A 24,169-nucleotide genomic window follows, 5' to 3' on the forward strand; every position below is an offset into this window, starting at 1 on the left:
TCTGTGTAGGGATACATATACATTTCATTCTTATTGTTGTTTCATTAAGTTGAATTAAATATTTTTGGACATTTTTTCAAAGATTTTTTAATTTTTGTAATTTTTTTTCGTTTTGGGTTTTTCACAAAAACGCATAACTATATGATTTTCTTAAATGTTTTTTAATTATGCATATAACTTTTAAGCAGCATATAGAAGAGTGTGCCGAAACAGAATTGCAGTTAGGAAATTGCCAAAAGAAGAAAATACCGAAATACTCTTAGCGAAAGCTGCCCGAAAGTGAAGGGGAAACATTTAGTTTGGAAAATCTCTTTCTCAGTGAACTCTGAACGTTGCCCAAATCCGACCTGATGCCGGAATTAGGTCTGCACCAGGCCCCGGATGTCGGAGGCGCCGTTGCTGCTGCTGTTGCCGCCGCCGCTGCTGCTGTCCACGAACAGGGTGGCGGCATCGATGCCGGATGTGTTCGGCGAGTGCATCACAGCATCGGCCAGCAGGTCGTCGCTAACGTCCAGGAAATCGTTAAGAAAGGCGCTGTCCGCCGAGCCGCCGATCGTCTGCTGCAGACACTTGAGGTTCTTATCGGCGATCTCCAAGGCCCGATCCATGGCCTCGCACTCGGCTTGATGCACTGCATCGGCGGCACAGGTCCAAGGCGAGGTGGTGGGCGACATTGGCAGCGGAGGCACACATGGATTAGTACAATGAATAGCTGAACAAGTAAAATTCTGGTTAAATACACACCGGATTGGAACAGCTCGTTGAAGGCATCGTCCGGCAGCGTGTCGAACACATTGACCAGATCGTGCTCCTCCAGCAAGTGGGCGCCATTCAATGCTATGTCATCTGCAAGAAAATAAGGGTGTTATTAAGGGATCTTCTATTTTCTGTAGCTCCAAATGTATTTTTGTATTCGGTAGCTGCTAGAATGTTGTAAAACCTACCAGCATCGTTAGCGCCTATCAGCTCCGACTCACTGAGTCCGCCCAGGCCAGTGTCTTCCGAACTGGCGTACGCCGAGCTGTTCTCGCAAATGCCGAACATATCCTGGCCCAGCAGATCTGCCGTGTTGGCCAGGACAGTGGGTGCCGCATGGCCATTGTGCGTGATTGAGTTGGTTGGCTGGCCCATGGCATTGCCAAAGGCCGTGTTGAACGACGGAAAACTGTGCTGGTTATTGTTATTGTTGCTATAGTTCAAATTATTGTTGTTGTTGAAGTGCACACTATTGTTATTATGGTTGCTATTGTTGTTATTGTTGTTCTGATGGGGCAAATCACCACCGGCCGCTGCCAATTGGGCCACAATTTGGCTAATCTCCTCGGCCTTGATATTGGCATTGTCCAGCGAAAGTAGGCCTGGGCCCAAGTTTGTCTGCTGCTGTTGATCGGCCTCGAACTTGAACAGCGAATCCACCTCCAATTTGGGCACCAAGAGCGTTTCCTGCTGTTGCTGCTGCTGCTTAGGCTGGAAATCCCCGCTGAGTGGAGCCAGCGCTGGAGGAATGGACAGCTGGGACACGTTCTGGGCTGCAGGAAGCGCAGCCGACACACTTGCGGGCGTGTATGGCGGCTGGGAGTGCGAGGTGGCCGACGAGTGCGAGTTGCTGGCAATGGACTCCAGCGAGGTGGTGCTGCTCTTGCGCTGCATACCAGCCGATGGAACCAGCGGCAGTGTGTTAATGTGCCGGACGATGTGGTTAACCATTGGTTCGTTCGCCGGCTTCCTGCCACGCTTCTGCGGACGTGCCACAGCATTTGTGTTTGCCTTGCGCTTACGCTGCTGCTTCACAGGCACACTCAGAGCGGCCAGATCGGCGACGGGTATGTTTACGGGCACCTGCTTCGGTGCTGGACGGCTTCCATCCATTCCGGAACGCAGGTGACTGTGCACCTTGCAAAGGGCCAACGTGTGCAGCACATCGAAGACGGGAGCCTGACAGGCCGTGCCATCCATTCGCCAGGCCACGCAGGGCTGGAAAAGCTGCTGGGTGCTGTTGCTCACAATGTGGCGCTCGCAGTGTGCCGCCATGCTCAACGTGGGCTGCTTGCAGTTGGCCTCCAGGCAGCGGTTGCCAATTCCACTGCAAATGATAAGATAGGTCAATTATACCAAATGAGGCAAAGCTATATACTTACATTCCCTGCTGCTGGCCGGCGTGATCCTGGTACTTGATCAGCATGTTCTGGACGCACTGCAACCGCTGTCTGGCCGCTCGCATGGGTAGCTCCTGCAACGACCTGGTGGACAGCAGCTGCAGCGCCTGGCGCCTCAGGACTCCCTTGCGGACCGCAATCCGCTCCTCACGTCGGTTGCTCTGCGACAGCGGCGAGTCGCGGGAGTGATCCTTGATTGCAGAATGCAGCCAGTGCTGTTGCAGGCAATAGGGCGAGTCGGCCAAAAAGGTTTCGTTCTCACTTGGAGTGGCCGCATTGCGTTTGGAGGCGGGCTTGCGGCGTCGCTGGCGATGAGCCGTATCAGTGGACTTGCTTGGTGATGCTGCAATCGGCTCCTGGGGAGGCGGCATCAAAGTTAGCTGCGGTTTCTTTGCCACGACCTGGCTGTTTCTATTGTTGCTAGTATTAGTGATGCCTTTTCTGCCGCCTTTCGAAGCAATTGGTGCTTGACGGTTGGCGGTGCTTAAATTGGCCACTTTGGAAGACATTTGTTCAGTTTTCTTGGCTAATGCGGGTGCTGATGAGGTTGGGTTGGCTGGAACAGCTGTGGCTGCAACCTGCTGGGAGTTCGTTGAAGCAGGTGCTGCCGGAACAGGAGCCGGTGGGACCAGCTTGGGGCTGAGAACTGCTGGTGGCATCACTTTGAAGCTGGGAGCTAAAGCTGGAACACAAGATGTGGGCATCTGCGGTTGCATTTGCGCTAGCAAAGGCGGTGCGCTTATCTCCGGCGGAGTGGGCGGCGTTAGGGGAGTCACCAGTTTCACTCCCGCTGGTCGGGATTGCAGCGCTCCCTGGCCAGTTGCTCCTGAACCTCCTACTGCTGGTCCGCCCGCGGCTGGAGGCTTTCGGAAGATAACATTGACGGGTATCTCGTTGAGATCGCTGTCCTCCACGCTGTTGCCGGTGGAATGTTTCTGTGGAGCAGCGACCTGTGGTGCTGGCGCGGGAGCTGCTACTGTTCCCGTGTTAAAAACCATCAACGGTGGCGGCTGGGTCTGATTGTAGTTCGTTCCCTGCACCACCGGCTTGTTTGGCGACTCCCCGACATTGTTGTTGTTCTTTAGCTGGCTGTTATTGTTGTTGTTTTGGCAGGACAGTGGCAAGGACTTCTTCTTCTTCAAGCACTCCACCTTCTGCAGGTGTTGCGCCAGTGTGGTGTGATGGAATTTCGATGGCGGCAGGGGTAAACCACCCTTGGGCGATACGGAGATCGGCGCCACCATGGCGGTCACTGCAGCGGTGGCTGGCGGCAGAGTGGGCGAAGGTAGTGAGGCGGGCGATGTGGGCGGGCTGACCAACGCAATGGCAGCGGATTGCTGCTGCTGCTGCTGTTGCTGTTGCTGCTGTTGTTGCTGCTGAAGCAGCTGTTGGTGTTGCTGCAGGAGGATCTGTTGCTGATGCTGCGGGAGATGTTGCAGGAGATGCTGCTGCTGGTGCTGGACATGCTTCTTCTGCGTTTGCTGCTGCTGCTGTTGCGGTTGCTTTTGCCCGTTGTCGAGCAGCAGTGGCGTCTGCCACAGCGATGGAGTGTGGGCGTAGAGCGGAGGCGGTGCTGCCGGCGGCTGGCAGGACTCCGAAGTGGCTATCTTCTCCAGCTGCTGCTGCTGCGGCCGGACTACGCACACGTTGGTGGCCCGCTTCGGCGAGGCCTGCGACTGCGAGTGCGACTGTGATTGCAGCGGCAATGGCAGCTGCAACTGCAACGCCGGCGACTGTCTCTGAGATTGCGTGACATGATGGAAATTCGTTGTGGTATTCGCCAAAGACGCCTGCGCCTTTGCCGCTGCTGTGGCATTCAGTTGTGCCACCAGACTCGCCTTCCTGCTGGCCGCAGCTGTTGCTGCCGTCTGCCTCTTGTTGCTGCCTCTATTGCTGTCGCTTAGGCGGGCTCTCGATTTCTGCAAGGGGTAAGCAAAACAACTGGTTAAAAGGGGTTTGGGTGGACGAGGCATTGTTGCATAAATGCAATTCTATACTAAAGATGTGAAGCTATTGAGGGTTGCTGGTGGAAACCTGTTTGCTTTCAAGTTCAGGTTGTGAATTAATACCAATTGTTCTGGCAATCTACATTTCAAAATTTGTTTGCCAAATGATTAGCATAGGTTTGGCATTTATTAACATTATTTTGGAAGGCTCATAAATAACAAGTTTTTAATAACTCGAAGTGTATTGTGAATCCCTAGGTAGCTAAAACAAAGAACCTATTCGAATGTGGTAATTAAAAACGAATGAAAAAATATATGTTATATATATCCTAGTAAATATTCCTAAAAGATTGGATTGAAAAATATATTGGAATAATACATCTTTTTTACAGAAGACTACAATATTTAAATAACTGGATTCGAAACAGCGTTTTTCAAACTACCATACTTTACGGGTTTGGAGGGTAATATGTACAAAGATTTCATTAAAGGATCTGGGATACCCATCAGTATCTTTCGGATGGCGATTCCTACCTGTGCATTGAATAAAATGGGCGGAGTGACGGCCACAGTCTCTGTGAAGGCATAGGGATCCGCGTCCTCGGACGTCGTCTTGCCGGCGATGCTCTCCACTGGCGTCAGCGTTGCTGCTGCTGCTGTTGCTGCGGTTATCGCTGTGGCAGTCGCTGTTGCAGTTGCAGTTGCTGCTGCAGTGGCTGCTGCTGCTGCGGCGGCGGCGGCGGCTGCGGCTGTGGCTATCCTCCGGGTGGCTGTGCTCTTGGCTAATGTGGCTGTGGCGGTGGCTGAATGGAATCTGGAGGCTTGCTGACATGACATGTCCAATGTGGAGCCGTGCCGTTGCCGCTTTTGTTTCCTTTGCTTCCTCGGCTCTTCTCGGTCAGCTGCCTTTGTTGCTCTCTTGCTGTTGTTGCGGTGCTATCTGTGTGTGGTTACTTGACCTGCAATTCGAAAATACAAAATCAATAAGCTCAAAGTTCACAGGGGACGTCATAAATGGGCGTTGTCACGTGCTCTCAGCCAAAATGCAATTGCAACGCACACACTCACACTCGCACTCGCACTCTCTCTCCCACACACACACACTTGCAGCCGTGGCAAACGAATGGCATAATAAAAACAAACTACAATCAAAATAAATAAATCCGCTCGCCGAAACCAGTTCAAGTGAATCGCTCGTTGCTTTCTCTCCGCTCCGCTTCTGCCCCCTTTCTTCGGCTCTTTCGTCTCCCCTCCCCACCCCCCAACCCCCCCTCCTTTCTCCTCTGCTTTGGGTGCCGCTTGGCACCGCCGACGTTAATAACAAACACAAACGCTGATAGCGCAGCAAAATCGCAATAATTAAAAATAATAAACCCAGACAAACAATCGCCCCGAAACACTCGCGGTCAACATTCTGTTGACTTTGCTTTCAAGGTTTTTTTATTTTTCAAAAAAATATTGTTGGTAATTAACAAACACACTTTATTAAGTAATCTATTTAAAACCCTCTATTAATTATTTCCAATGAATTATTAAAAAAATAATACTATTCAAACTTATTTCTATTTTGTAAAAAAAAAAATTATAAGAAATAGCATATTTAATAGGTAAAATTAACTTAAACTCACAGTTATGTACCTTAAAAAAAAGAAGGTTATCAACTATTAAAAATAGTGACATCTTTTTTTGAGACTTTCAGTAGTAAAACTGCCATAAAATAGTACGTTGTGCCTATTTTGTTGCTCTAAGTGTAACTTTGACATTCCAATAACTTGATCACATATTTTTTTGTGTGTAAAGTCATAAAAGTCAATATAAATTTTAAAAGCCTTTGCATTAACAGTTTATCGCCTGGCATTTAAAGAGCCAACCCAAACTTTCCTAAAAATATTTTTTCCATTGAGGAAATGACTATTATTTAGCATTCGTAGCTAGCAACTTGACCCCAACCGTTGGCTGACCAGCGCAGCAAAAAAAAACGAGCAAATTTGCATGCTAAGCAAATGAAAGAAGCACGTTTGTGTGCACAAATATATGGACGGCGGCGATGCAAAAACAACTGCGCAGGAATACCAAAGACCACAGTCTTATTGAACCTAGCGAAACAGCAATTATTGGGGCGGAGAAAGAAAACAGAGGCGGTGAAAGACAAGCGGGAGAAGTCGAGAAAAAGATAAGCGCAAATCGGGGGCGAATTGCTGGACTTTCCATTGAAACGGGGAGGAAACCGAGAGATACAAGGAGAATGATTCGGTGCAGTTACTCACAACACCACAGCACACACCATATAAGGAGGAAGATGATATGGGAGGGGGTAGTGCTTCACATTTCCGCCCAGTGGGCTCTTTGTTTTCATTCGGTTTACAGCTTTTGATTAGTTTCGCACATATTGATTTACATTCCGGCTGGGAAGGCAAGTATTTTATGATTACACTATGGGCGCACACAAGCCGGGGGAACAAGTTATCCAACTTATAGCTGCGAGTGGAATGCTTCTTTGTCTGTTTATGCTTTCTTTACGTGTTCCGAGAAAGAAGGAAATGACTTTGAAAGCATTTGCCAGTAGCTCCCGCTCCCTTCACTTCCCTTCACTTGACTTCACCTCACAAATTCGAATCCGAATCCGTATTCGAAGGGGGCCCCCCTTTCCACACCCACTGGGCGCATTCAAGACGACTCCTTCGCCCCGTACGTGTGAGTGCAGGAGTGTACGTGACACTTTTGTTTATGCTTCCTATTTTTACTTATTCATCCGACGGACTGCGGGGGGACATTGAAAGATACATATTTAAGGCTAAGGCCTAGCGAGTACACGCCGCATGTGTATCCGTAAACCAAACAACTCCAGTTGGGGATGGCAAGTAATACCCTATCGATATCTTATCTATGGGTACTTGAGAATACGGCTTTAAAAACAAAGTCGCAAAAATATCACGCGAGTGCGGAACAGCCGACTGATTGAGAACTTAAGCTTTTTTCTATTATTATTGGACAGGAAGTTATAGCTCGAACCTTAAATATCCTTTCATTCCTTACTAAAACTAGGTATTTTTGTTATAATATACGAAATCTCAAGAATTCGCGAGAACTATGGATCGTTATATGTTCTTAAGCTTTTCTAAATAGGCAATAAGTTATCATTCGAACTTAAAAGCACATTCAATCCTTACTGAACCAAAATATCTTTTTTAAGATTTATAAAATCTCAAGAATTCGCGAGAACTATGCATTTGTATAAGAACTTAAGATTTTTAAAGAGACAGGAAGTTATCATTCGAACTTAAAAGCACTTTCAATCCTTACTCAACCAAAATATCTTACTTCTAATTCTTAAATCGATGAATGTTAAATACTGAAATATTGATATGATATTCTCGATAATTTGCTCAAAAGACCTTCTTAGTCAATTTACCAAATCGAACATTTCCATTTAATATAGTATACCTTAAAAAATATCATTCTTATGATACAAGATTTTTATTTTTAAATCAATGTAGGAACAAAACTTCCTTAGTTATCGATTATATTGAAGTGATATTCTCAGAATTACTCAGAAGTCCTTCTTGGTCAATTTACCATATCGAATATTTCCACTTGGTATAGTATACCTCAAAAAATATCATTTTTGCGATGTATGATTTCTACTTTTTAATCAATTTAGAAGCAATACTTCCTTAATTATCGATTATATTGATGTAATATCATTGGTAATTTACACCACAAGACCTTCTTGGTCAATTTATCATATCGACAATTTCCACTTGGTATACATAGTATACCTCAATAGCACCAAGTAAAGGTTTTTGATCTCAAAGCCCGCAGACGAATACGAAGTCCAAGATTTTAGCGTACAAACGCGAAGGAGAGGGGCAGAGGGAGATGGAGGAAACCGCACAAAAGCAAACTGTCGATAATTGCAAATAATGACGATGCTGGGAATTTGTTATTGTTTGCTTTTGTTGTTCTGCCGAGCGATCCCCAATCCCCGGTCCCCCGGCCAAAGCAAGTCGTTGCTTTTTGGCCATTTTAGGTCTTAAATGTTAACTCGTTTTTTGGTCCAACTTGGAAACACGCTCGAATGATAAGAAACGGAGACAAGAGACGAGAAAACAAGAAAAGCCAAAGAACGCCGAGACAAAAGCAGTCAAAGCTGCAGATACAGATACAAGCCATCGAACCTGAACAAAAACTCCAAGACAAGCGGGTAGAAACCTTACAAATAGCCGCTGGAAGCTACAAAAAACAGAGATCACTGATCTTTAGATGCTTAATTCTGAGCGCCTAAACTTTATACCGAACGAAGAGCGGCTAGGACGGGAAGTAATAGATGTCAGCCTAATGGAACCATGAAATCAAATGTCTTTCAGAATTGTAATTACAGCTTATTGCGACAAAGTACAGCCTAGGAAATGGCCTTCCAATTAACCTATTTCTACCTATTTATAAAGAAAATAAGTTCGAGTTTAAGGCGGAACTAAAATACAGAGGGGTTCTAGATGGTATTTTAATGAAAGCATGGCTAATTTCTATTGATTTCCTATATTTAGATATGCTTTGAAACCAGCATGTACTTTATCGACGATGAAACCCATGAAAAATGCGAAGAAAATTAGCTTTAAATTGTTCGTAACCAACTAGTTAATAAAAACTCCCATATAAATTACTCATATGGTTCTTAAAAACTTATGGCTGAACATAAATTATTCATTGAATTACCACAACTCTCATTAATCTTCTTCTAATTATGGGCTTTGAGATACTAATCAAAGTAGAAATGTTAGCAAAGTCTAAAACACATCAGTACAATTGTTTTGAATTAGTTTACTTCCATATAGACCAACCAGTTTTCAACGAAGAACGATTGAAATGGTATCTGAGTCATTTCCAAGTTTAGATTCCTTAATTTACCGACTTTTAATAGGCTTACTGATAGAATACCTGATGTGCAAACGCATAGGCAGTGGAATAATAGATCATGTTCATGGGTTTTCAAGGCGATTAGACGTCGTCTGCTGCTGCTCAAAGATTAATGGAAACTTTTGAGGCACCTTTCGGCAGAACTGCGAGCAGAAGCGAAGAAAACCCGCGAGGAAAAGGCATGTCGTGGAACACGAAGGTTTCGGTTTCAGTTTCTGCTGGGTTTCAATGGTCTGGCCAGGTAGTGAGCGACCAGGTAAGCAGAAAGCCGGTCGAGAGGTTAATTACGAGAGCAAAGCGTTTCCAGGCGTTACGCTCACTGGGCTAGGGCAGCATGAAAAGCGGCAGAGCTGGAAAACACACGACTACCAGTTGAGTAGTTGAAAAACTGGGCATGCATTTCCAACACATTTCTAAATGCCTGGGCCCTAACACCCTTGCTTCGCAGTGTTTTACAAATGTTTCTCAATGTTTCAACAGGTAATTTGTGAGGCATCTTGCAACATTGCTGATAACTGTTTATAAGAAGTGGTTATTAAAGGTAAAATCTAAGTTAGGAGCACTTAAATCATAACAAGAACTTTATACAACAACAATAATGATAATTGTCTTTTAGAAAAGGCTGTTCTAAGTTATTGCAATAACCATGTATCTGAACCAATAACTATTTTCCACTAATCTTTTTCATCAAACTATGACGCTTTCACAGCTTATTTAGGTATAACAATTATTAAGAATTTGATAAGATAGTGATTACTCGTAATGTAAACAAGTGGTGTTTAAAAATAAAGATGATTGACTGCTGTTTCGGTGTGTGGAACACGTTGCGTTACTGCCCCGATAAGAGTGAGATATGATGCCCATACTTTCGGCGGGCTTCCATGCTATTTGCAGACTCATCGACATTGACGCACAGCCGCAGAAATTGCATTTAAATGCACATTACATCGTCGCCGGGCGAGGCAAAGGGGCGGGGGGCCCGGGCCCGAACCCGAACCCGTTTGCTGCTTCCTTCATAACCGGAAACTGAAGGCTAAATTGTGCAAAGCGAAAAAAATGAGCAAAAAGAGGGAAAAAAGCTGAGGAAAAACGTAATATAATGACGATCGGGTGGGGGAAACCAGCAGGGCGGGGCGGGCCGGCTGAAAGCCACCGCAAAGGCAGCTGGAAATGGAGATTCGGATGGGGTGGTGAAACGGGCACGGGGGCACTCAGGGGTTAAAGCCAAGAGCCCAGAGCCAGACATGCGGTTCAGTTTGTTCAGCCAGCCAGCGAAGCCAAACGAACTTCATCTGCAGCTCCACTTGGCCACTTTTACAGCGCACGTAGGCCCGTCCACAATCCACTTCTGCCTCCACAGCAATGCTACAGTGGGCACTGCCTAGAGGTAACCCCCGGGGAAACCTTGGATGTGCTGCCAAAATGGGCCAAAATCGTTGTCATAACTCGGGGAGCATTTATCTTTCTTGTTTTCTCGGACACAAACGAACTCCGAAAATCGTGACTCATAGCCGAATATTATTTGGGTTTCACATTCACACATTTTGTCTCACTTTTCTCAGCTTTTTCGCGGTTAGGAACCAGTAACATTAATGGTTTCCGCAAAATGAATCACTAATTTATTTAAATAAATATCAAAATCAGTATATCTCGTTCTAAATCTCTAATATTATTATTTTCTATCTTTTTTTCGTTGTCATTGTTATAGGAAAAAACCATGCAAACATTATGATAGTTATTTTTAATATTTTATTTTAAAGAATATTTTAACGTGCAATTATTATCTGATATATGGTTTAGGATTTTAATGTTTATAGATGATGTAAACTGTTTATGCCATTTTATACCATTTTACTTTCTCTTACATTATAATATTAAATTGTAATCTCCAGAAGTAGTTTACAAGAGGTTTATAAAATTGTATACATTACATCCTTGGACCTTATCTTTTTGTTATTAAGCAATCACAAAAATAATGCAATAACTATGATTTTACAGCCATGCTACAATTATCAGGCTTATAGTGTTCTCAAAATAAAATAACCAAGGTTTACGATCACGATTTGCTTTTTTAATTAAAGTGTATGAAATTCTCTTTTTTTTTTTGTTGTTGTTTTTGTTAGTGAGCGGCAGCTGTTGTTGGTATCAGCAAAAAGTAAAAAAAAGCACACACATCTGTTCCGTTAAAGCCAAGTCAACGATTGTCTCGGTTTCTCACGGACTTTACTCAACACTCGTGAAGATTTTTGGCAATATAAACACACGGGAGGTGGGGGCGGGGGGTCATCTTCACACACACACATGCACATATATGTGGCCAATAAACAAATCCACGAAACTAAACAAAACAAATTACGAATTCCGTGTAAATGAACTTTGGGTGGGGAGAGCGCGTTTTGAGAGGGGGGAAGGGCACTCGAGAATCGCTGTTGCCGGCGTTTTTATGATCTCCCCGCCCCGTTTCCCCTTCCGTTTTTTCATCTTCTCTGCCTTGCACTCATTCCGCCCTCGCCCTTTTTCTGGCTCCCTTTTAGCGGCTCTTTCGCTTCCTGCCCCCACACGCCCCCCTCCCCACACGACCCCAACAAACACACACACACACAAACACTTGCGTTCGGAGTTGCACATGCAGGGTCGTTTGATTTGGAATTGCGTTTTGATTCCTGGCCATATCATCATTTTGGCCTTAACAGCTTTGTGGCTGATTTTCTTTGGTTTCTTTGCTTTGGCGATTTTTGATGCAAAACAAGAATGCGTCACGGCTCACACAAACACTCGCACACACACACACTGGGGCACGGAGACACACACTCGCATACTGTGGGGCCGAGACCGAGAGCGACGAGACGAGAGCGAGAAAATTTACCCAACCGTCTGATGACGATTCAAACGTCAAAGTGGCGCCGCGCAACGTACTTGGTTTTTGTTGTTTGAGTACCCTTCCCATGGACAGGGTTGTCATCGCACTTTGAACTGTAAGGCGGGCCAAAATAAGCGCATTTTAGGCGTAGAAAAAATGCACAGCCCTCGTAAATTATTAGAAACACTTAGTTGCAACCATTTAAAGCCAAATCATGTGAAACAATTCCAAAATAAGCCTTTTTGAGCACTTTTAGGCGGTCACCTCGGCAACCCTGGCCCGCCTCTCACACACACACACACAGTTACGCCAGCACAGACCTGGGAATTTTTTGCTGCAGAAAAATTTTCTTCGCACCAACAATTCCACTTTCAAATGCAATTTTCACCCCTTCAACTTGGCGCTGCGTACTCAAGACGATATCCTGGCTTTGGGCAAATGTGTACTGCAGTACTTTCTGGTGTTTTAATTGGGCATTCAACGCGTTTAACGATTAAATTTGTAATTTTTCGGTGCAGTCGGGCTGAGAGAACACGGGCTGACAAGATGGCGGACAGCTCTGTGCACTCTCCGCACCAACACAGGCGCGCGCACAGACACACGCACGGCCAGTCGGAACCAGTACCTGGGTGTGTTTGTGCGCGGCGTTGCCGGATCCATGCGAGGGCGGTGGCGGTACCACGCGTTGGTTATGTACCTAAATTAACGGCTATTTGAAATTGATTGTTGGTGATAAGAAGGAATAGTAGTTTAAAATGGAAATATTACGGAATTACTTTTTGAAATTAGGTAACTGGGAATAATATTTAAATACACTGAGTAACGCAGCATAATATTTTGGATTATTACTTTGGAAACCTTTGTGTCTCAGTTATACCAAGGTAAAATATCCATGATATAATACTTTTTATTACAACAATATTATTATAGAATACTTATAATCGTAGATATTTTAAGTTTCTCGTTATTTTAAATTAATATGTTATGGTATATTATAGAAATGTGATATATTTATAGTACCATTTCTTAATTTTCTGATACATATATTCGCAAGTTCCAGATATTATAAAAACTCACATGCTTTATAGTGCAGGGGCTTAAAGCGCGTTGCACAACTACGATTATGTTATCGCTCGAAAGCGCCTCTCTGGTAATCCACAGGCGGCGGCGCTTCGCAGGCCGAACTTAGTGTGAGTCTCAGTCGCAATCGCAGTCTCATTCGTTCCGTTCCGCTGTGGCTGCGGCTGAATACTTTATACTTTAAACTGTATCGCATCTGATCGATCCGGTCCGGCATGGGAAGTTTTCCAGCTCTACTTGTTGCTGTCGTCGGCGCGCTGGCATTGGGCGCGAGTGGTGAGTATGCACGGAACACGGAACGATCGTAAGCAAGACTGGCAGTGAACCTAATCTTCCAGCCCAGCTCGCCATCAACTGTGTGTCGAAAATCGCCAGTGGCCGGGTCACCGGACACTGCATCTCCATCCGGGAGTGCGACTACTTCATGCGGATCCTCGTCTCCGGCAATCTCAGCCAGAGCGATCGCACCCTTCTCCGCGAGAACCAGTGCGGCCGGCGGGAGAACGGCGTCCAGGTGGGTGATTCACCGGAGAGATTCCCGATTAAACTCAAACTTCCACAACTCAATGGATCGAGTCGCGGCGAAAAAAGATCGGTTTATATAGGCCTGTTCCGGTTTTCACTTTCACTGATTCAGCCTCCGTTTTCGGATTTTAAAAACCGCTTGAGGGGTCTTAGGAAGCCCTGTGGTTCTTATCATCCCAGATAAGAAATTGTTGATGGGATCGAAAAATCTCTATAAGAGTGCGAAGATAGTGGAATTTTTTCGAAAGCAGTACAGACACTTTCCCTTCTTTATGTTAAAAGTCAATCCGAAAAACCTTGATTTTACATATCCCTTTTAGTTTTTACTTTCTCTGTTTTTTTCTGTTTATGATCTTTATAAAAACTTTTCACTTTTCATTTCAAATTTCCATAAATATTTGTTTAAACTTCAAGTTTATATTAATTTTATTTTAAATTTTTTAAGTTTTGATGAATATTGGAATTTCTAATTTTAACTTTATATCTTGAAAAATACTAATCTTTATTTTTCTTTAAAAAAAAATCAGCAAGTTATTATTTTATTGCTCAAGTAAAATTTTAATATTAACTGTTGTTAATCAAAGATTTAAATATAATAGTTGGTAAGTTTTGGAAGATAGTATGATCGCATTCTAAAACTTAGTTCGTAAGTGAACTTAATATCGGTATGGATGAGATTCCAAGTAGTTTTAAAGAAATCATATTTTAGTCTCCTTATAAGCCCCATTCTCATTGTAACTCCCTAGGTCTGCTGCCCCAGTACCGCTGGCCTGGGAGCCCTGAGTCATCCTCTTTTACCCACGGATTGCGGGACGGTTCGTTGGCAGCGTTCGAATGATACGGACACGCGGATCAAGGAGTTTCCCTGGCTGGCCCTTATCGAGTACACCCGGGGTGAGTTGGCTTGGGGATTTTCTCTGCCTTATATGATATCTAGTAACTTCACTTCCTCCCCCAGGCAACCAAGAGAAGATCCACGCCTGCGGAGGAGTCCTAATCAGCAGTCGCTATGTGCTGACTGCTGCCCACTGCGTGGCCCAGGCGGCGTCCAGCGATCTGCAGATTACAGCCGTTCGCCTGGGAGAGTGGGACACCAGCACGAATCCGGACTGCCAGTTCCACCAGGACACCAAGGTGACGGACTGTGCTCCTCCGTACCAGGACATAGCCGTCGAGGAGCTGCTGCCACATCCCCGGTACACGCAAGCGGACAGGACTCAAGTGAACGACATTGCCCTCGTCCGCCTGGCCAATCCTGCCCAGTTCAACGAGTTTGTGAGCCCCATTTGCCTGCCCAACAAGCAGCTGCGGGCGGACGAACTGGAGGGCCTGCTCACCGAGGTGGCGGGCTGGCAGGCCACCTCCTCGCCCAGGATGCGCAAGAGCTATGTGACCATCACCTCCATCGAGGAGTGCCAGACGAAGTACGCCGGCCAGCAGCTGCACATCCAGGCCTCCCAGCTCTGCGGGCTGACCAATTCCAAGGAGTGCCACGGCAACGCCGGAGGACCTCTCATGCTCTACAAGAACGAGGGCTATCTGCTGGGTGGACTGGTGTCCTTCGGACCCGTGCCCTGTCCCAATCCCGACTGGCCGGATGTCTACACGCGGGTGGCCTCCTACATCGACTGGATTCACGACAGCCTGAGGGCGTAGGAGAGATCTTTGCGGTCACGAAGAAAGCCAGTAAATGTTTGGTGCCAATAACAAGTGTTAATTAAAGTGAACAAACAAAATAAATATATGAGTGTTTGAATTTAGAAATTAAATTTACATAAGCCGTTGAACAGTTCGTAGTATTTTAGGTTTGATAGTAGCTTGTATATTTCCCAAAATTTCAATTTTTTAGTATTAGTATAAGTATTTTAACAGTATTGTATATATTATATTGATGTTCTTAACGTATTCCTAAATATAATATATTTGAATTTAGCGCCAAATATTTTTAGTGTGGCAGCAAGGTGGCGTTTTCTCTGGCGCGAGAGGAGAACTTCCGGTGTTTTTCCGCTTGCGGCACCTGGTCACCTTGCAAATGAGAATAAAAAAAACAGAATAATTTTTGCAAGCTTACAGACTGGCAAAAAAAATCTGAATTTCGTCAAAAGTGTTAACTAAGTGCTGATTGCGTTTTACAAATGGCAGAAGCTGTAAAAAAAGGTAAAGTCCGCAGTGGGCTGATGAAGGCAGGCCACAATCCACTGTCTTATTAAATTATATTTTTCCTCGTCCCACTGCGTTTGGCAGAGTTGCATTTCGAGTTTTTTGGCGGTTTTAATTTGAATCTGATTGTCTCCTGTTCTTTTTTGCAGAGAGTAACGCTCAGCAGCGACCCTTGGATGGCGGTGGCGGAGGAGGAGGTGGTGGCAGCGGGGGAGGAGGCGGCGGCGGAGGAGGAGCAGGGATGCCCAAAAGGAAGCACCGCCGGGGCAAAAAGTCCAAGATGCTGCCCAAGAAGACCAAGAATCACTATCCACAGTGGAAACTCGATATGCCAGCGGGTGCGGGAGCCACGCTGGAGGGGAACGCCCGCCAGAACAGTCGCACCAAGCTGGTGCGCTCCCGATCCCTGCTCGTGCCGTACAACACCAACGGCTTCCTCATGGAGGAGCACATGTCCGAGCTGCACAAGGACGACTCCGATGACAATTGCTTTAACTCGCAGACCGAGGACCAGGTGCTCTTCCTCTCCAAGGAGTTCTCCAATGTGTACGAGCGGGCGCGCCTCGAACGCCTGGAGACCATGAGCAAGCAGGAGCTCATCCAGGAGTGCCTGCAGATCGAGGATCGATACTCGAAGGCCCAGAACGTATCCAAGGAGTTCGGCGCCAAGTTACGCGCGCAGGAGGAGAAGATGCGCCAGCTGTCGAGGGAGAATCAATGTGAGAGAAGCTATAAATCCCCTCAAGAATAAATTGTTTTAACCTGTAACTTTTACTTCAGTTCTTCGCTCCCACTTCCTGCGATCGTGCTCCACGTCAGCGGGTCCTGCAGCAGCTGCAGCAGCTGCTGCCTCGCCGCCCTCTGCAATGGCGCCCACGCCCAGCTCCGCCTGCGAGCTGCAGGCCAGACAACAGCCACCCCAGCAGCCCCAGGCCACACCCATGGACTCCTCCAGCGAGGACAGCGAGAGCGACAGCAGCAGCACCACGTCGAGCACCACTTCCAGCACATCCTCGAGCAGCAGCGATGCCCATGAGATGGGCGTGGCTGGGTTGAACATCGCCAATGGGCATGCCGAACGGCACGAGCGCAGCCGAACCCGTTCCAGATCACGGTCGCCAATCCATCTCAATGGGCATGCCAACGATGAGGAGCGCCAGCGCCTGCTGGACGGCAATCAAATGGATGAGGACGACAACTCCGCCGATGTCCCCAAGCCAGGCGATGCAGTGGTCAAATAGGATCGTGTGCGTCACTCCGACCTGTGTAAATAGAAGACTCAAATGTGGTAGAAAGTGGCGACATGTGGACAGCAACCTTGTTTAGTTTTTAAGTCATTTGTGGGCGCCCCAACCTTGGGGGACTTTACTTCATTCATCAGTTCATCATTCAGCGAAAGCATCAGCATCATCTTATCAACTGCAAGCAATGCAACCCAAAGGCAATTTTATTGGTCTGCCTGGTGTACAATACTTTGAGATGTTGCCTCAACGCGTTGATTTTAATGGAATTTTGTATAATGAAAACTCGATTTGTAGGTAAATAAAAAGTTAAATCGTGAATTCGAACAGGTGTTGGTGATTTTATTTTGGTGCAATACATATTAATGAACTTGGTTTCTAAAACTATCCTATCATTTTCATAATCAGTTCCAACAGCTTAATTGTATTATTAAATACTACTCATAAATTATTTTTATAGACTTTTTCCTAGTTTTAAAAGGAGTCCCTGCTTTGGCTTGACTTATCCTCCGAAACCTTGCCGGCTATACACTTCACCAAGGAGCTGTATTCGGTGGCGTAAAGCGTCCTGGAAATGCCCGCGTACCCCACTCCAACCAGTCGCTGTTCCGCCAAGGATGCCTGTGATTCTGCATTGATTCGCGTGGGTCCTCGAACTGGCATCCAACCGCTGACAGGCGAGCTATTGGCCAGCATAACTCCCCTTATGGCTATGTTGAGACCCATTATGGACAGGGCATCGTCACGATACTCATTCAGCATGGCATCCGACAGACCCAAGTCATTTATGGCGGTCACAACTTCCTCGATCTCCTTGAAATGTGGCAGATAGTTGGCATGTATGAAGTTCACAAAGTTCCTGGGCTCTGTGTTGAAGGCTTCGGTTAGTTCCTCGGGGCTGTGCAGCATACGTTTGTCCTCGTTGACTAAATAAATTCATGAATTAGAGGTATTTATGGAAAGGTTATCATGTGACTTACACTTGGGATTCAGCACTCTTCCTAAGGCATGCATCAAAGTAATGGATTCATCTCTGCCAATGGATTTGAGAGTGCTTTGCATCTTCTTTTTGCGACCCTTGGTGGCCACACTGACATTCAACTGCTTGGTGGGCATGCTGGCTACTCCTTTCAGGGAACTGAGATGCAGATTGATCAGGGCGTTTCTTATGTCGCCTTGGGCGCCTACAACTATTGAGTCAACCACAGTGGACGAGGGCATCTTGTAGATTGCTTTATTCTGCGGCTGCTGCATTATGGAGCAGAAGCTTTTCATGGACTTTTGCATAATTGTCGAGGCAATAGCATTGAAGCTAATGTGCTCTATGCGATGTTTGGCCTTCAGTTGGTCTGGAAACAGACGATAGCTGATGTTCAAGCCCCGGGACTTGGAATCAGCCACTATGAATACCAGGGGGGATTTGCCATAGGTTGAGTACTCACTAAAATGAAAGATTTTTGCATAAGGAATTGATTATTTTATAGGGTTTACTACCCACTCTAGTAACTCCTCAAAGTTGGCCTCCTTATCGCTGAGCAGGACGTTGGGAAAGTCCTCGACAAGGAGCAGTCTCTTGTTCTGCGACTCCAGCAGGGATTTGTAACGCGAGGCGCGCAGCAGGAAGCTCTTGAAGGCCTCCAGGTGGGAGCCCACATAGGAGTCACCACTGGGCTGATCGCCCAGAGCGTTGACCACCTCACAGTCGACGGGATTGATCCACTCCTGCAGCTGATAGCCGAACTCCTTGGACAGGCAACGCAACGTGGCGGTTTTGCCGGAGCCAGTGGGTCCAGTGAGTAGGCACATTTGGGCAGGGAACTTCTTTCGCACCGCCTCACAATGGCGCAACCAGTCGCGAAGCTCACCGATCTTCTTGGGATGCACGGCCAAATCTTCGCTGGTAGCCGGCGCAAAGCTGTCCATCCAGTTTTCCCTGACCTCCGGCGGTGGCCCAGTGCTGTCCGCATCCTGGTCATCATCTATGGCAGTGAGGTCCACGGACTCCACTACAGGAATCTTAGTTGGCGTCGATTTGGGGGTATTCCCGCTTTGAGACCTCGAGACTCTGGTGGTCACATTGCTGGCACTCCTTGTGCGCTTCGCTGGAGTGGCTTCCGAGGGCAACGGACTGGCGGTCAGGTTCATCTCGCTGAAGGCGCATCTCACCCAGGTTTTCTGGACCATTAAATCCTTAATAATCATATGGAAAAACAGAAAATTCAAATTGTTTACCTTCCTTGCGCTCATTTTTGGAAATTGGTGTTTCAGTGTTACCATTTGGAAATATCTTAGAATGCCATGAAACAATCGATAAACCTTAAAGTGGGCGCCAAAATTTAAAAGCAGCTTAAATTATTTGAACGAAGTTTTAGACATTTCTTGGATAAACAAATATTTATTTATTGGCTCATTTATTCTACATGAATTTTTAAGCAAGAAAACATTTATTATTAAAATTAATCAATTTACGTACGTTTTTAGGCTTTTCTTTTTATATTTATTGGACTTTTATTTACTGTTAAAGTTCTTTACCTTATATTTACCTAAAAATTAAAAAAAAATTATTGTACACTTCAAAACGAAATCTTAAAAGGAGATATAATAATTTTTTAAATCCCTATCTTTTATGTTCCAGTGAATAAAAAAGGGGAAACGTAGAGTTCCATCTTTAAAGTTTGACCAGTACTTATACGGTTGCACTCTCTTCTTATAGAACTTTTGGTACCGTTTCTTCAGTATTTTTGACCGCCTTTTAGCTATTGCATCATATCATTGTCGCTTAGTGCTAATTTTTGTTGTTCTGCGTCTTAAATATTGTAAATTTGTACTTTTTATTTTGTTAAAAATATATTGCCATGCATCTGAAAGTGGTTGATCATAATGACAGCTCCGACGATGAGGGCGAGGAGGAGATGCCCAATGATGATCCTGAGTCCCAAGAATCCGATTTGGGCGAGGAAGAAGAGCAGATGGAGGAAGATGAGGAAGAGTTGGTGGACGATGACGAGCAGCCGGATGCAGAAGAGCCCGAAACCGACGATGCTCGCCATCCGTATCCCACACCACCGCCCGAAGATGGCTCGAAAATGGATCCACCCAAGTCAATGGTACCAAAACCAAAAGCATCTCTAACATCGCTAGCATTCATGGCCATTACAAAGCTGGCCAGTCGTTCGGGATCCTCGCTTCAGGCCATCATAACATATCTCAAGGACAACGGTCACGAGTTTAAGGATCCAAAGAAAACCTCGCGCCTTATGCTCCGGGCTCTCAAAGTTGCCATGGAAAAGGGGGAGGTGGTCATGGTCAAGCGCTCCTTTAAGCTCACCGATAAGCAGAAGAACTCCTCCAAGGCTATGGAGAAAATGAAGGCCAAAAAGCAGAAGGAGAAGGAGAAGAAAGCCAAGGCCGAACAAATGCTGAAGGAGAAAGCCGAGAAGAAAGAGGCCAAGTCGAAGGCGAAGACCAAAGAAAAGAAGGCAGCCAAGGAAAAATCACGCAAGCCAACCGAGAGGAAAACAAAACAAGTAAGAATTTATTAAAAAAGATTTAAAATTATAAGTGTTATTTTTAAAAATATTTGAAATTTAAAATTTTTTCAAATACATTATCTATTGTACTGACATTATCTATTGTACAGACTGCAAAAAAGAAAGAGAGCAAAATAAAGGATGAGCCACCAACGGCTAAGACAGCCGCATCCGCTGCCGCACAAGCTTTGCTGGAAACCCCAAAGACCCATAGCCCGGAGGCTAAAAAGAAGCCGGCGAAGTCCAAAACTAAGGTCAATGCGGAACTGTCAGAAGCTGGGAAGTCGAAGAAGCCCCGCAAGTCCATCGGAACTCTGGCCCAGCCCAAGGCATCCAGGCCAAAGGTCAAGGCGGTCAAGAAGCTGGTGGCCGGCAAGGGAAGTATCTCCACACCGGATCAATCCTCCACCGATATATCAAAGGCCCAGGCCATGTCCACTCCCCAAGGACCCACCAAAGCAAAGCGCCAGCGCAAGGCTTAATTACAAACTATTTGTTTTTCCAACATATATGTAAATTATCGTAAATAAAAATAATATTTTCGTAGTGTCAAAATTAAAAGACATATTTTTCAGCTTATATAAAATTTTCTCAAAATTACTGAACTCAACTCTTCCCCCGCAAAAAACATTTTTCTCTTGAATTCAGTTAAACATATATTTTTTTAACATAACTTCGGTTCTATACACATTTGATATCGTTCTTACACATGGGGTACAACACAATTCTTTGCTACATTGAGAATTTAAATTGAATTCACTACTGAAACGAGTCCTTTAATTACTTTTTCAATATCCCCTGCCTTGCGAAACGTTTTTAATTGATTACTTCGATGCGGCGCATTTGTTGTGACAATTGAACTTCTTTGGTTTTTATTTACAAAAGCATATTGCGTATAAACATATACATAAATAGTAGAGTATAGATACAGATACAAGTACGCGGCTATCGTTAGGGGCTAAAATAAAACTTCACATGCAGCGCTTAAACATTAACCATTGAGATACATTCCTAGCACATGAGTTAAGCAACGCCTTACGTCTAATCTTAGTGGGACATCGATAAAGGAATGAATATCAAAGACGACGCAGTCGCAGTCATAGTCAGTGCCAAATAAAATTTGATCGTATCTTAACTAAACCTTAAGTCAATTCCACGCAGGGTGGGCATTTAGATTTATACAGACCCAAGAGCATAGCCAAGAATCACATAGTGGCAGATATAGATAGAAAGTAACCTACAAATTGTATCTTATTTTTTGCACGAGGGCATAGGAGAGTTTTTAGAAATCGGAAAGCAATTTGTTTACACGTCTAGAATAATTCCTTGCTTATTTTGTGGTACATAAATATTAAGCGAACGCAACTATACTAATACAAACATGAACTTTTAAGGAATAGCTTTAAACTATACAAAATCAGTAAGGGTAACAATCAGTTCTTAAATATCCATCGACCCCTCTCATATTTCTTGTTTCAATAAATATTTCTCGCTATGCCCAGGGTCTAGCTGCCTATAGTAGTTTCACTTAGTCTACTTGCTCTGCTCGAATCGCTGTGTCAGCGATGCAATGTTGGACTTTGGCGCCGCCGCCTTTACAGTAGGTGGCGTGGGCGCCGCTCCGCCATTGGCCCGCTTGCCCAGGGCTCCGCCCGCTCCTCCGCCGCTAAATGATGGCTTCGCCGACAGCGGCTTGGGCTTCTGAATGGTGGCCGAGGGGGCAGTGGCCGCCGCTCCCGCCGTCCCATTGGGCAGTGCTTTCGTTGTGCTCTTCATGAAGGATTTGGGACGGTTGGCGATGGCGCCTCCGCTGAGGCTCCCGCTGCTGCTCCGTTTGGCCAGTTGGACCACAGGTGCTGGCTGCGACTGACCGCCGGTTCCTGCCGGCGGCTTGAAGCTGGACATGCTGGGCTGCATCTGCGGCTGGGACTTGTCCGACACTGTGGGCTTTACCCGAGCCACGGGAGCATTCACTGACGGCGGGCGATGATATGTGCTGGTTGATGCAGATGGAGTGGCAGATGCATTTGCTGCCTTTTCCTCCAGCACACTGGTCGCCGGCTTGGGCGGAGCAGGTCGCTGGGGACTTCGGGGGGGATCTGCAGGAGGTGGAGCTGTTGCTGCAGGTGCTGCGGCTACTGCGGCTACTCCAGCTACGGGCTTCCCTGAATATATGGAATCCCCGTTGATCTTCTCCAGTTCATTGACTATCTCGTTCAGCAATCCCATATCGCTGCCATTACTGGCCCTGTTGGCCACCAAATCGCTCCGCTTGAGGGTCTGTGCCGCCGGTGGAATCTCATCGATCACCGAGTATATGTCATCGTTGGAGGCCCGCACTCCGTTCTCCACATACTCGCAGTCGTCGTACGTATTCTCCACCGATCTCTGGGCAGTGGCCACTGGCCTCTGATAGCCCGAGGAGCCTATGGAGTTTGTTTTCTTTACCACCACGGGTGGTGGCCTTGGAGGTGGCGACTTGGGCCTCGAGCTGCCACTGCTGTTGACCTGGCCACTCTTGGGCCGGGGCAGTCCCGGAGGTGAACGCATAGATCCAAAGCTCTGCAGCGGTGTCTTTTTCGTTGGCGATCGCATAGATTGGGCGCGCTTCACCAGATTCTGGGTCTCCTCCTCGCGGGGCGTGGTCTCTGAATCCGAGTTGGAGGACTCTGTTTGGGGAGCAGCGGGCACAGGCATGGGACCGGAGATTTCCAGAGTTCGTAACCGCTCCCGATCGATGTAAGTCTTCTCTTTTAGCGGCGGCTTCTCCTCCTTTTTCAAGAACGATGCAAATCGGCGTATGGTGCCATCTCGTTTAATATTCAGCTTGGGATCGGAGTGCAGGGGAACTGGTGGAGCAGGAGCGGATCGAGTGGGTGAAAGATCCTCTGTACTGCCCTTGAGCGGCACCATGGTTAATGTACTGGAGTCCAACTTGGGTGGCGAGATGATGGGACGTGCCGTTGAGCCAGGATTGGGCGGCGGCAGAGCAGGCGCTGGTCTCACCCAAGTGGCTTCGGGTTTCGGCGACGCAGGGTGAGCAGGTGAAGTGGCGGGCTTCACCACCGGCGGTGGCGGTGCCATCCTCTGTGGTCCATCCTGCTGCACCGTGGGCTGCACAAAGGCCACATTCGGTCCACTGTAGTTACTCGCCGGTGAGGATGCATCGTTCAGGGGTCGCAGAGTGAAACCATCGAATTTGCCAAACAATCCAGTGGTGGGTGTGGTGGAGTCACTTGGGGACTTCAAGAGCGCCGAGTCCATATCATCCGTACTGCTGGGAGTGGATTTCAGTAATCCATTACCAGGCGGTGGACCACTGCCATTTTGAGTGGTCCTCGTGGTGATGGGTTTGCTTCCTCCAGAGGATTTCAAGCTGCAAGGATAATTAAAGGGATTATTATTATAGGGAAAACAAGTTTAGAGATCAAAGCCTTCAAAGTGTATCTGTGTAACATACCAAATTGTAAAACGTGCATAAACCAAAACCCAGTGCTGGGAGGGTAAAACATAGCTTGCGGGCAAGTTAGGACATACAAATAGCAAGACAAATACAAAACCAACACCAGAAATTAAAACAAAGCATTTATTGGAGACACATACAAAATAAGGTCAACTTAAACTAGAAACATAACCGATTTTAGGGTTTTGTTAGTAGTCGTTAAGGATTATGGGCTTTGGTTATTTGATAGCAGCAGCACAAACGTGCAAACGGGTAGTGTTTTAATATGAACGAAAAAGGTGCCTTCGGTAA

At 46.1% G+C, this 24,169-nt stretch overlaps 6 protein-coding genes across 10 annotated transcripts in view; 3 read left to right on the plus strand and 3 right to left on the minus strand.

The window, feature by feature from the left end:
• Window positions 1-59: 59 nt before the first annotated feature.
• LOC108024594 (uncharacterized) lies at window positions 60-12,450 on the minus strand. Of its 5 annotated transcripts, none has more exons than XM_050889290.1 (6): window positions 12,291-12,450; window positions 4,637-5,061; window positions 2,139-4,075; window positions 945-2,083; window positions 745-846; window positions 60-631 (listed from the first exon to the last, which is right to left on the minus strand). In XM_050889290.1, exons 2-6 carry the CDS (start codon window positions 4,937-4,939, stop codon window positions 360-362), a joined length of 3,753 nt encoding a protein of 1,250 aa, XP_050745247.1. In that variant the 5' UTR covers window positions 4,940-5,061; window positions 12,291-12,450; the 3' UTR covers window positions 60-359. The 5 variants fall into 5 exon arrangements, with proteins under 5 accessions (XP_050745247.1, XP_050745246.1, XP_043946799.1 ...); XM_050889289.1 differs by having other exon boundaries at window positions 12,237-12,450; XM_044090864.2 differs by having other exon boundaries at window positions 12,200-12,450.
• Window positions 12,451-12,990: 540 nt separating this feature from the next.
• LOC108024350 (serine protease easter) lies at window positions 12,991-15,224 on the plus strand. Its single transcript, XM_017094252.3, has 4 exons — window positions 12,991-13,235; window positions 13,298-13,473; window positions 14,231-14,378; window positions 14,443-15,224. Exons 1-4 carry the CDS (start codon window positions 13,175-13,177, stop codon window positions 15,138-15,140), a joined length of 1,083 nt encoding a protein of 360 aa, XP_016949741.1. The 5' UTR covers window positions 12,991-13,174; the 3' UTR covers window positions 15,141-15,224.
• A 274-nt stretch (window positions 15,225-15,498) lies between these two features.
• Window positions 15,499-17,212, plus strand: LOC108024808 (protein HEXIM1). The gene is made up of 3 exons (XM_017094930.3): window positions 15,499-15,641; window positions 15,794-16,363; window positions 16,425-17,212. The coding sequence occupies exons 1-3, from the start codon at window positions 15,620-15,622 to the stop codon at window positions 16,883-16,885; spliced, it is 1,053 nt and encodes a 350-aa protein (XP_016950419.1). The 5' UTR covers window positions 15,499-15,619; the 3' UTR covers window positions 16,886-17,212.
• On the minus strand, window positions 17,203-19,161 carry LOC108024809 (cell cycle checkpoint protein RAD17). Its single transcript, XM_017094932.3, has 4 exons — window positions 19,118-19,161; window positions 18,384-19,060; window positions 17,866-18,326; window positions 17,203-17,811 (listed from the first exon to the last, which is right to left on the minus strand). Exons 1-4 carry the CDS (start codon window positions 19,130-19,132, stop codon window positions 17,360-17,362), a joined length of 1,605 nt encoding a protein of 534 aa, XP_016950421.1. The 5' UTR covers window positions 19,133-19,161; the 3' UTR covers window positions 17,203-17,359.
• Window positions 19,162-19,618: 457 nt separating this feature from the next.
• On the plus strand, window positions 19,619-20,976 carry LOC108024652 (histone H1-gamma, late). Its single transcript, XM_017094712.3, has 2 exons — window positions 19,619-20,412; window positions 20,526-20,976. Exons 1-2 carry the CDS (start codon window positions 19,741-19,743, stop codon window positions 20,895-20,897), a joined length of 1,044 nt encoding a protein of 347 aa, XP_016950201.1. The 5' UTR covers window positions 19,619-19,740; the 3' UTR covers window positions 20,898-20,976.
• Window positions 20,977-21,257: 281 nt separating this feature from the next.
• The window catches only part of LOC108024651 (disintegrin and metalloproteinase domain-containing protein 12), a 33,864-nt gene continuing 30,952 nt past the window's right edge, over window positions 21,258-24,169 (minus strand). Inside the window, exon 8 of the mRNA XM_017094711.3 lies at window positions 21,258-23,791. Coding sequence (XP_016950200.2) covers window positions 21,949-23,791 — 1,843 coding nt within the window. The 3' untranslated portion in view covers window positions 21,258-21,948. The remainder of the gene's footprint in view (window positions 23,792-24,169) is intronic.

Source organism: Drosophila biarmipes, chromosome 3R, assembly GCF_025231255.1.
Source record: "Drosophila biarmipes strain raj3 chromosome 3R, RU_DBia_V1.1, whole genome shotgun sequence".
NCBI lineage: Eukaryota > Metazoa > Arthropoda > Insecta > Diptera > Drosophilidae > Drosophila > Drosophila biarmipes.

What these genes read in the sequence shown, in the direction of transcription:
- LOC108024594 (XM_050889290.1), bottom strand. Translation starts at nt 4,939, where the DNA reads ATGTCATGTCAGCAAGCCTCCAGATTCCATTCAGCCACCGCCACAGCC. An exon ending in CCATTTTATTCAATGCACAG is followed by an intron (nt 4,076 to 4,636) that starts GTAGGAATCGCC and finishes TACCCCTTGCAG; the next exon opens with AAATCGAGAGCCCGCCTAAG. An exon ending in CAACGAGCTGTTCCAATCCG is followed by an intron (nt 632 to 744) that starts GTGTGTATTTAA and finishes CCGCCGATGCAG; the next exon opens with TGCATCAAGCCGAGTGCGAG.
- LOC108024350 (XM_017094252.3), top strand. Translation starts at nt 13,175, where the DNA reads ATGGGAAGTTTTCCAGCTCTACTTGTTGCTGTCGTCGGCGCGCTGGCA. An exon ending in GCTGGCATTGGGCGCGAGTG is followed by an intron (nt 13,236 to 13,297) that starts GTGAGTATGCAC and finishes CTAATCTTCCAG; the next exon opens with CCCAGCTCGCCATCAACTGT. An exon ending in CCTTATCGAGTACACCCGGG is followed by an intron (nt 14,379 to 14,442) that starts GTGAGTTGGCTT and finishes TTCCTCCCCCAG; the next exon opens with GCAACCAAGAGAAGATCCAC.
- LOC108024808 (XM_017094930.3), top strand. Translation starts at nt 15,620, where the DNA reads ATGGCAGAAGCTGTAAAAAAAG. An exon ending in GGCAGAAGCTGTAAAAAAAG is followed by an intron (nt 15,642 to 15,793) that starts GTAAAGTCCGCA and finishes TCTTTTTTGCAG; the next exon opens with AGAGTAACGCTCAGCAGCGA. An exon ending in GCTGTCGAGGGAGAATCAAT is followed by an intron (nt 16,364 to 16,424) that starts GTGAGAGAAGCT and finishes CTTTTACTTCAG; the next exon opens with TTCTTCGCTCCCACTTCCTG.
- LOC108024809 (XM_017094932.3), bottom strand. An exon ending in AACTTTGAGGAGTTACTAGA is followed by an intron (nt 18,327 to 18,383) that starts GTGGGTAGTAAA and finishes CTTTCATTTTAG; the next exon opens with TGAGTACTCAACCTATGGCA. An exon ending in AAGAGTGCTGAATCCCAAGT is followed by an intron (nt 17,812 to 17,865) that starts GTAAGTCACATG and finishes GAATTTATTTAG; the next exon opens with TCAACGAGGACAAACGTATG.
- LOC108024652 (XM_017094712.3), top strand. Translation starts at nt 19,741, where the DNA reads ATGCATCTGAAAGTGGTTGATCATAATGACAGCTCCGACGATGAGGGC. An exon ending in CCGAGAGGAAAACAAAACAA is followed by an intron (nt 20,413 to 20,525) that starts GTAAGAATTTAT and finishes TCTATTGTACAG; the next exon opens with ACTGCAAAAAAGAAAGAGAG.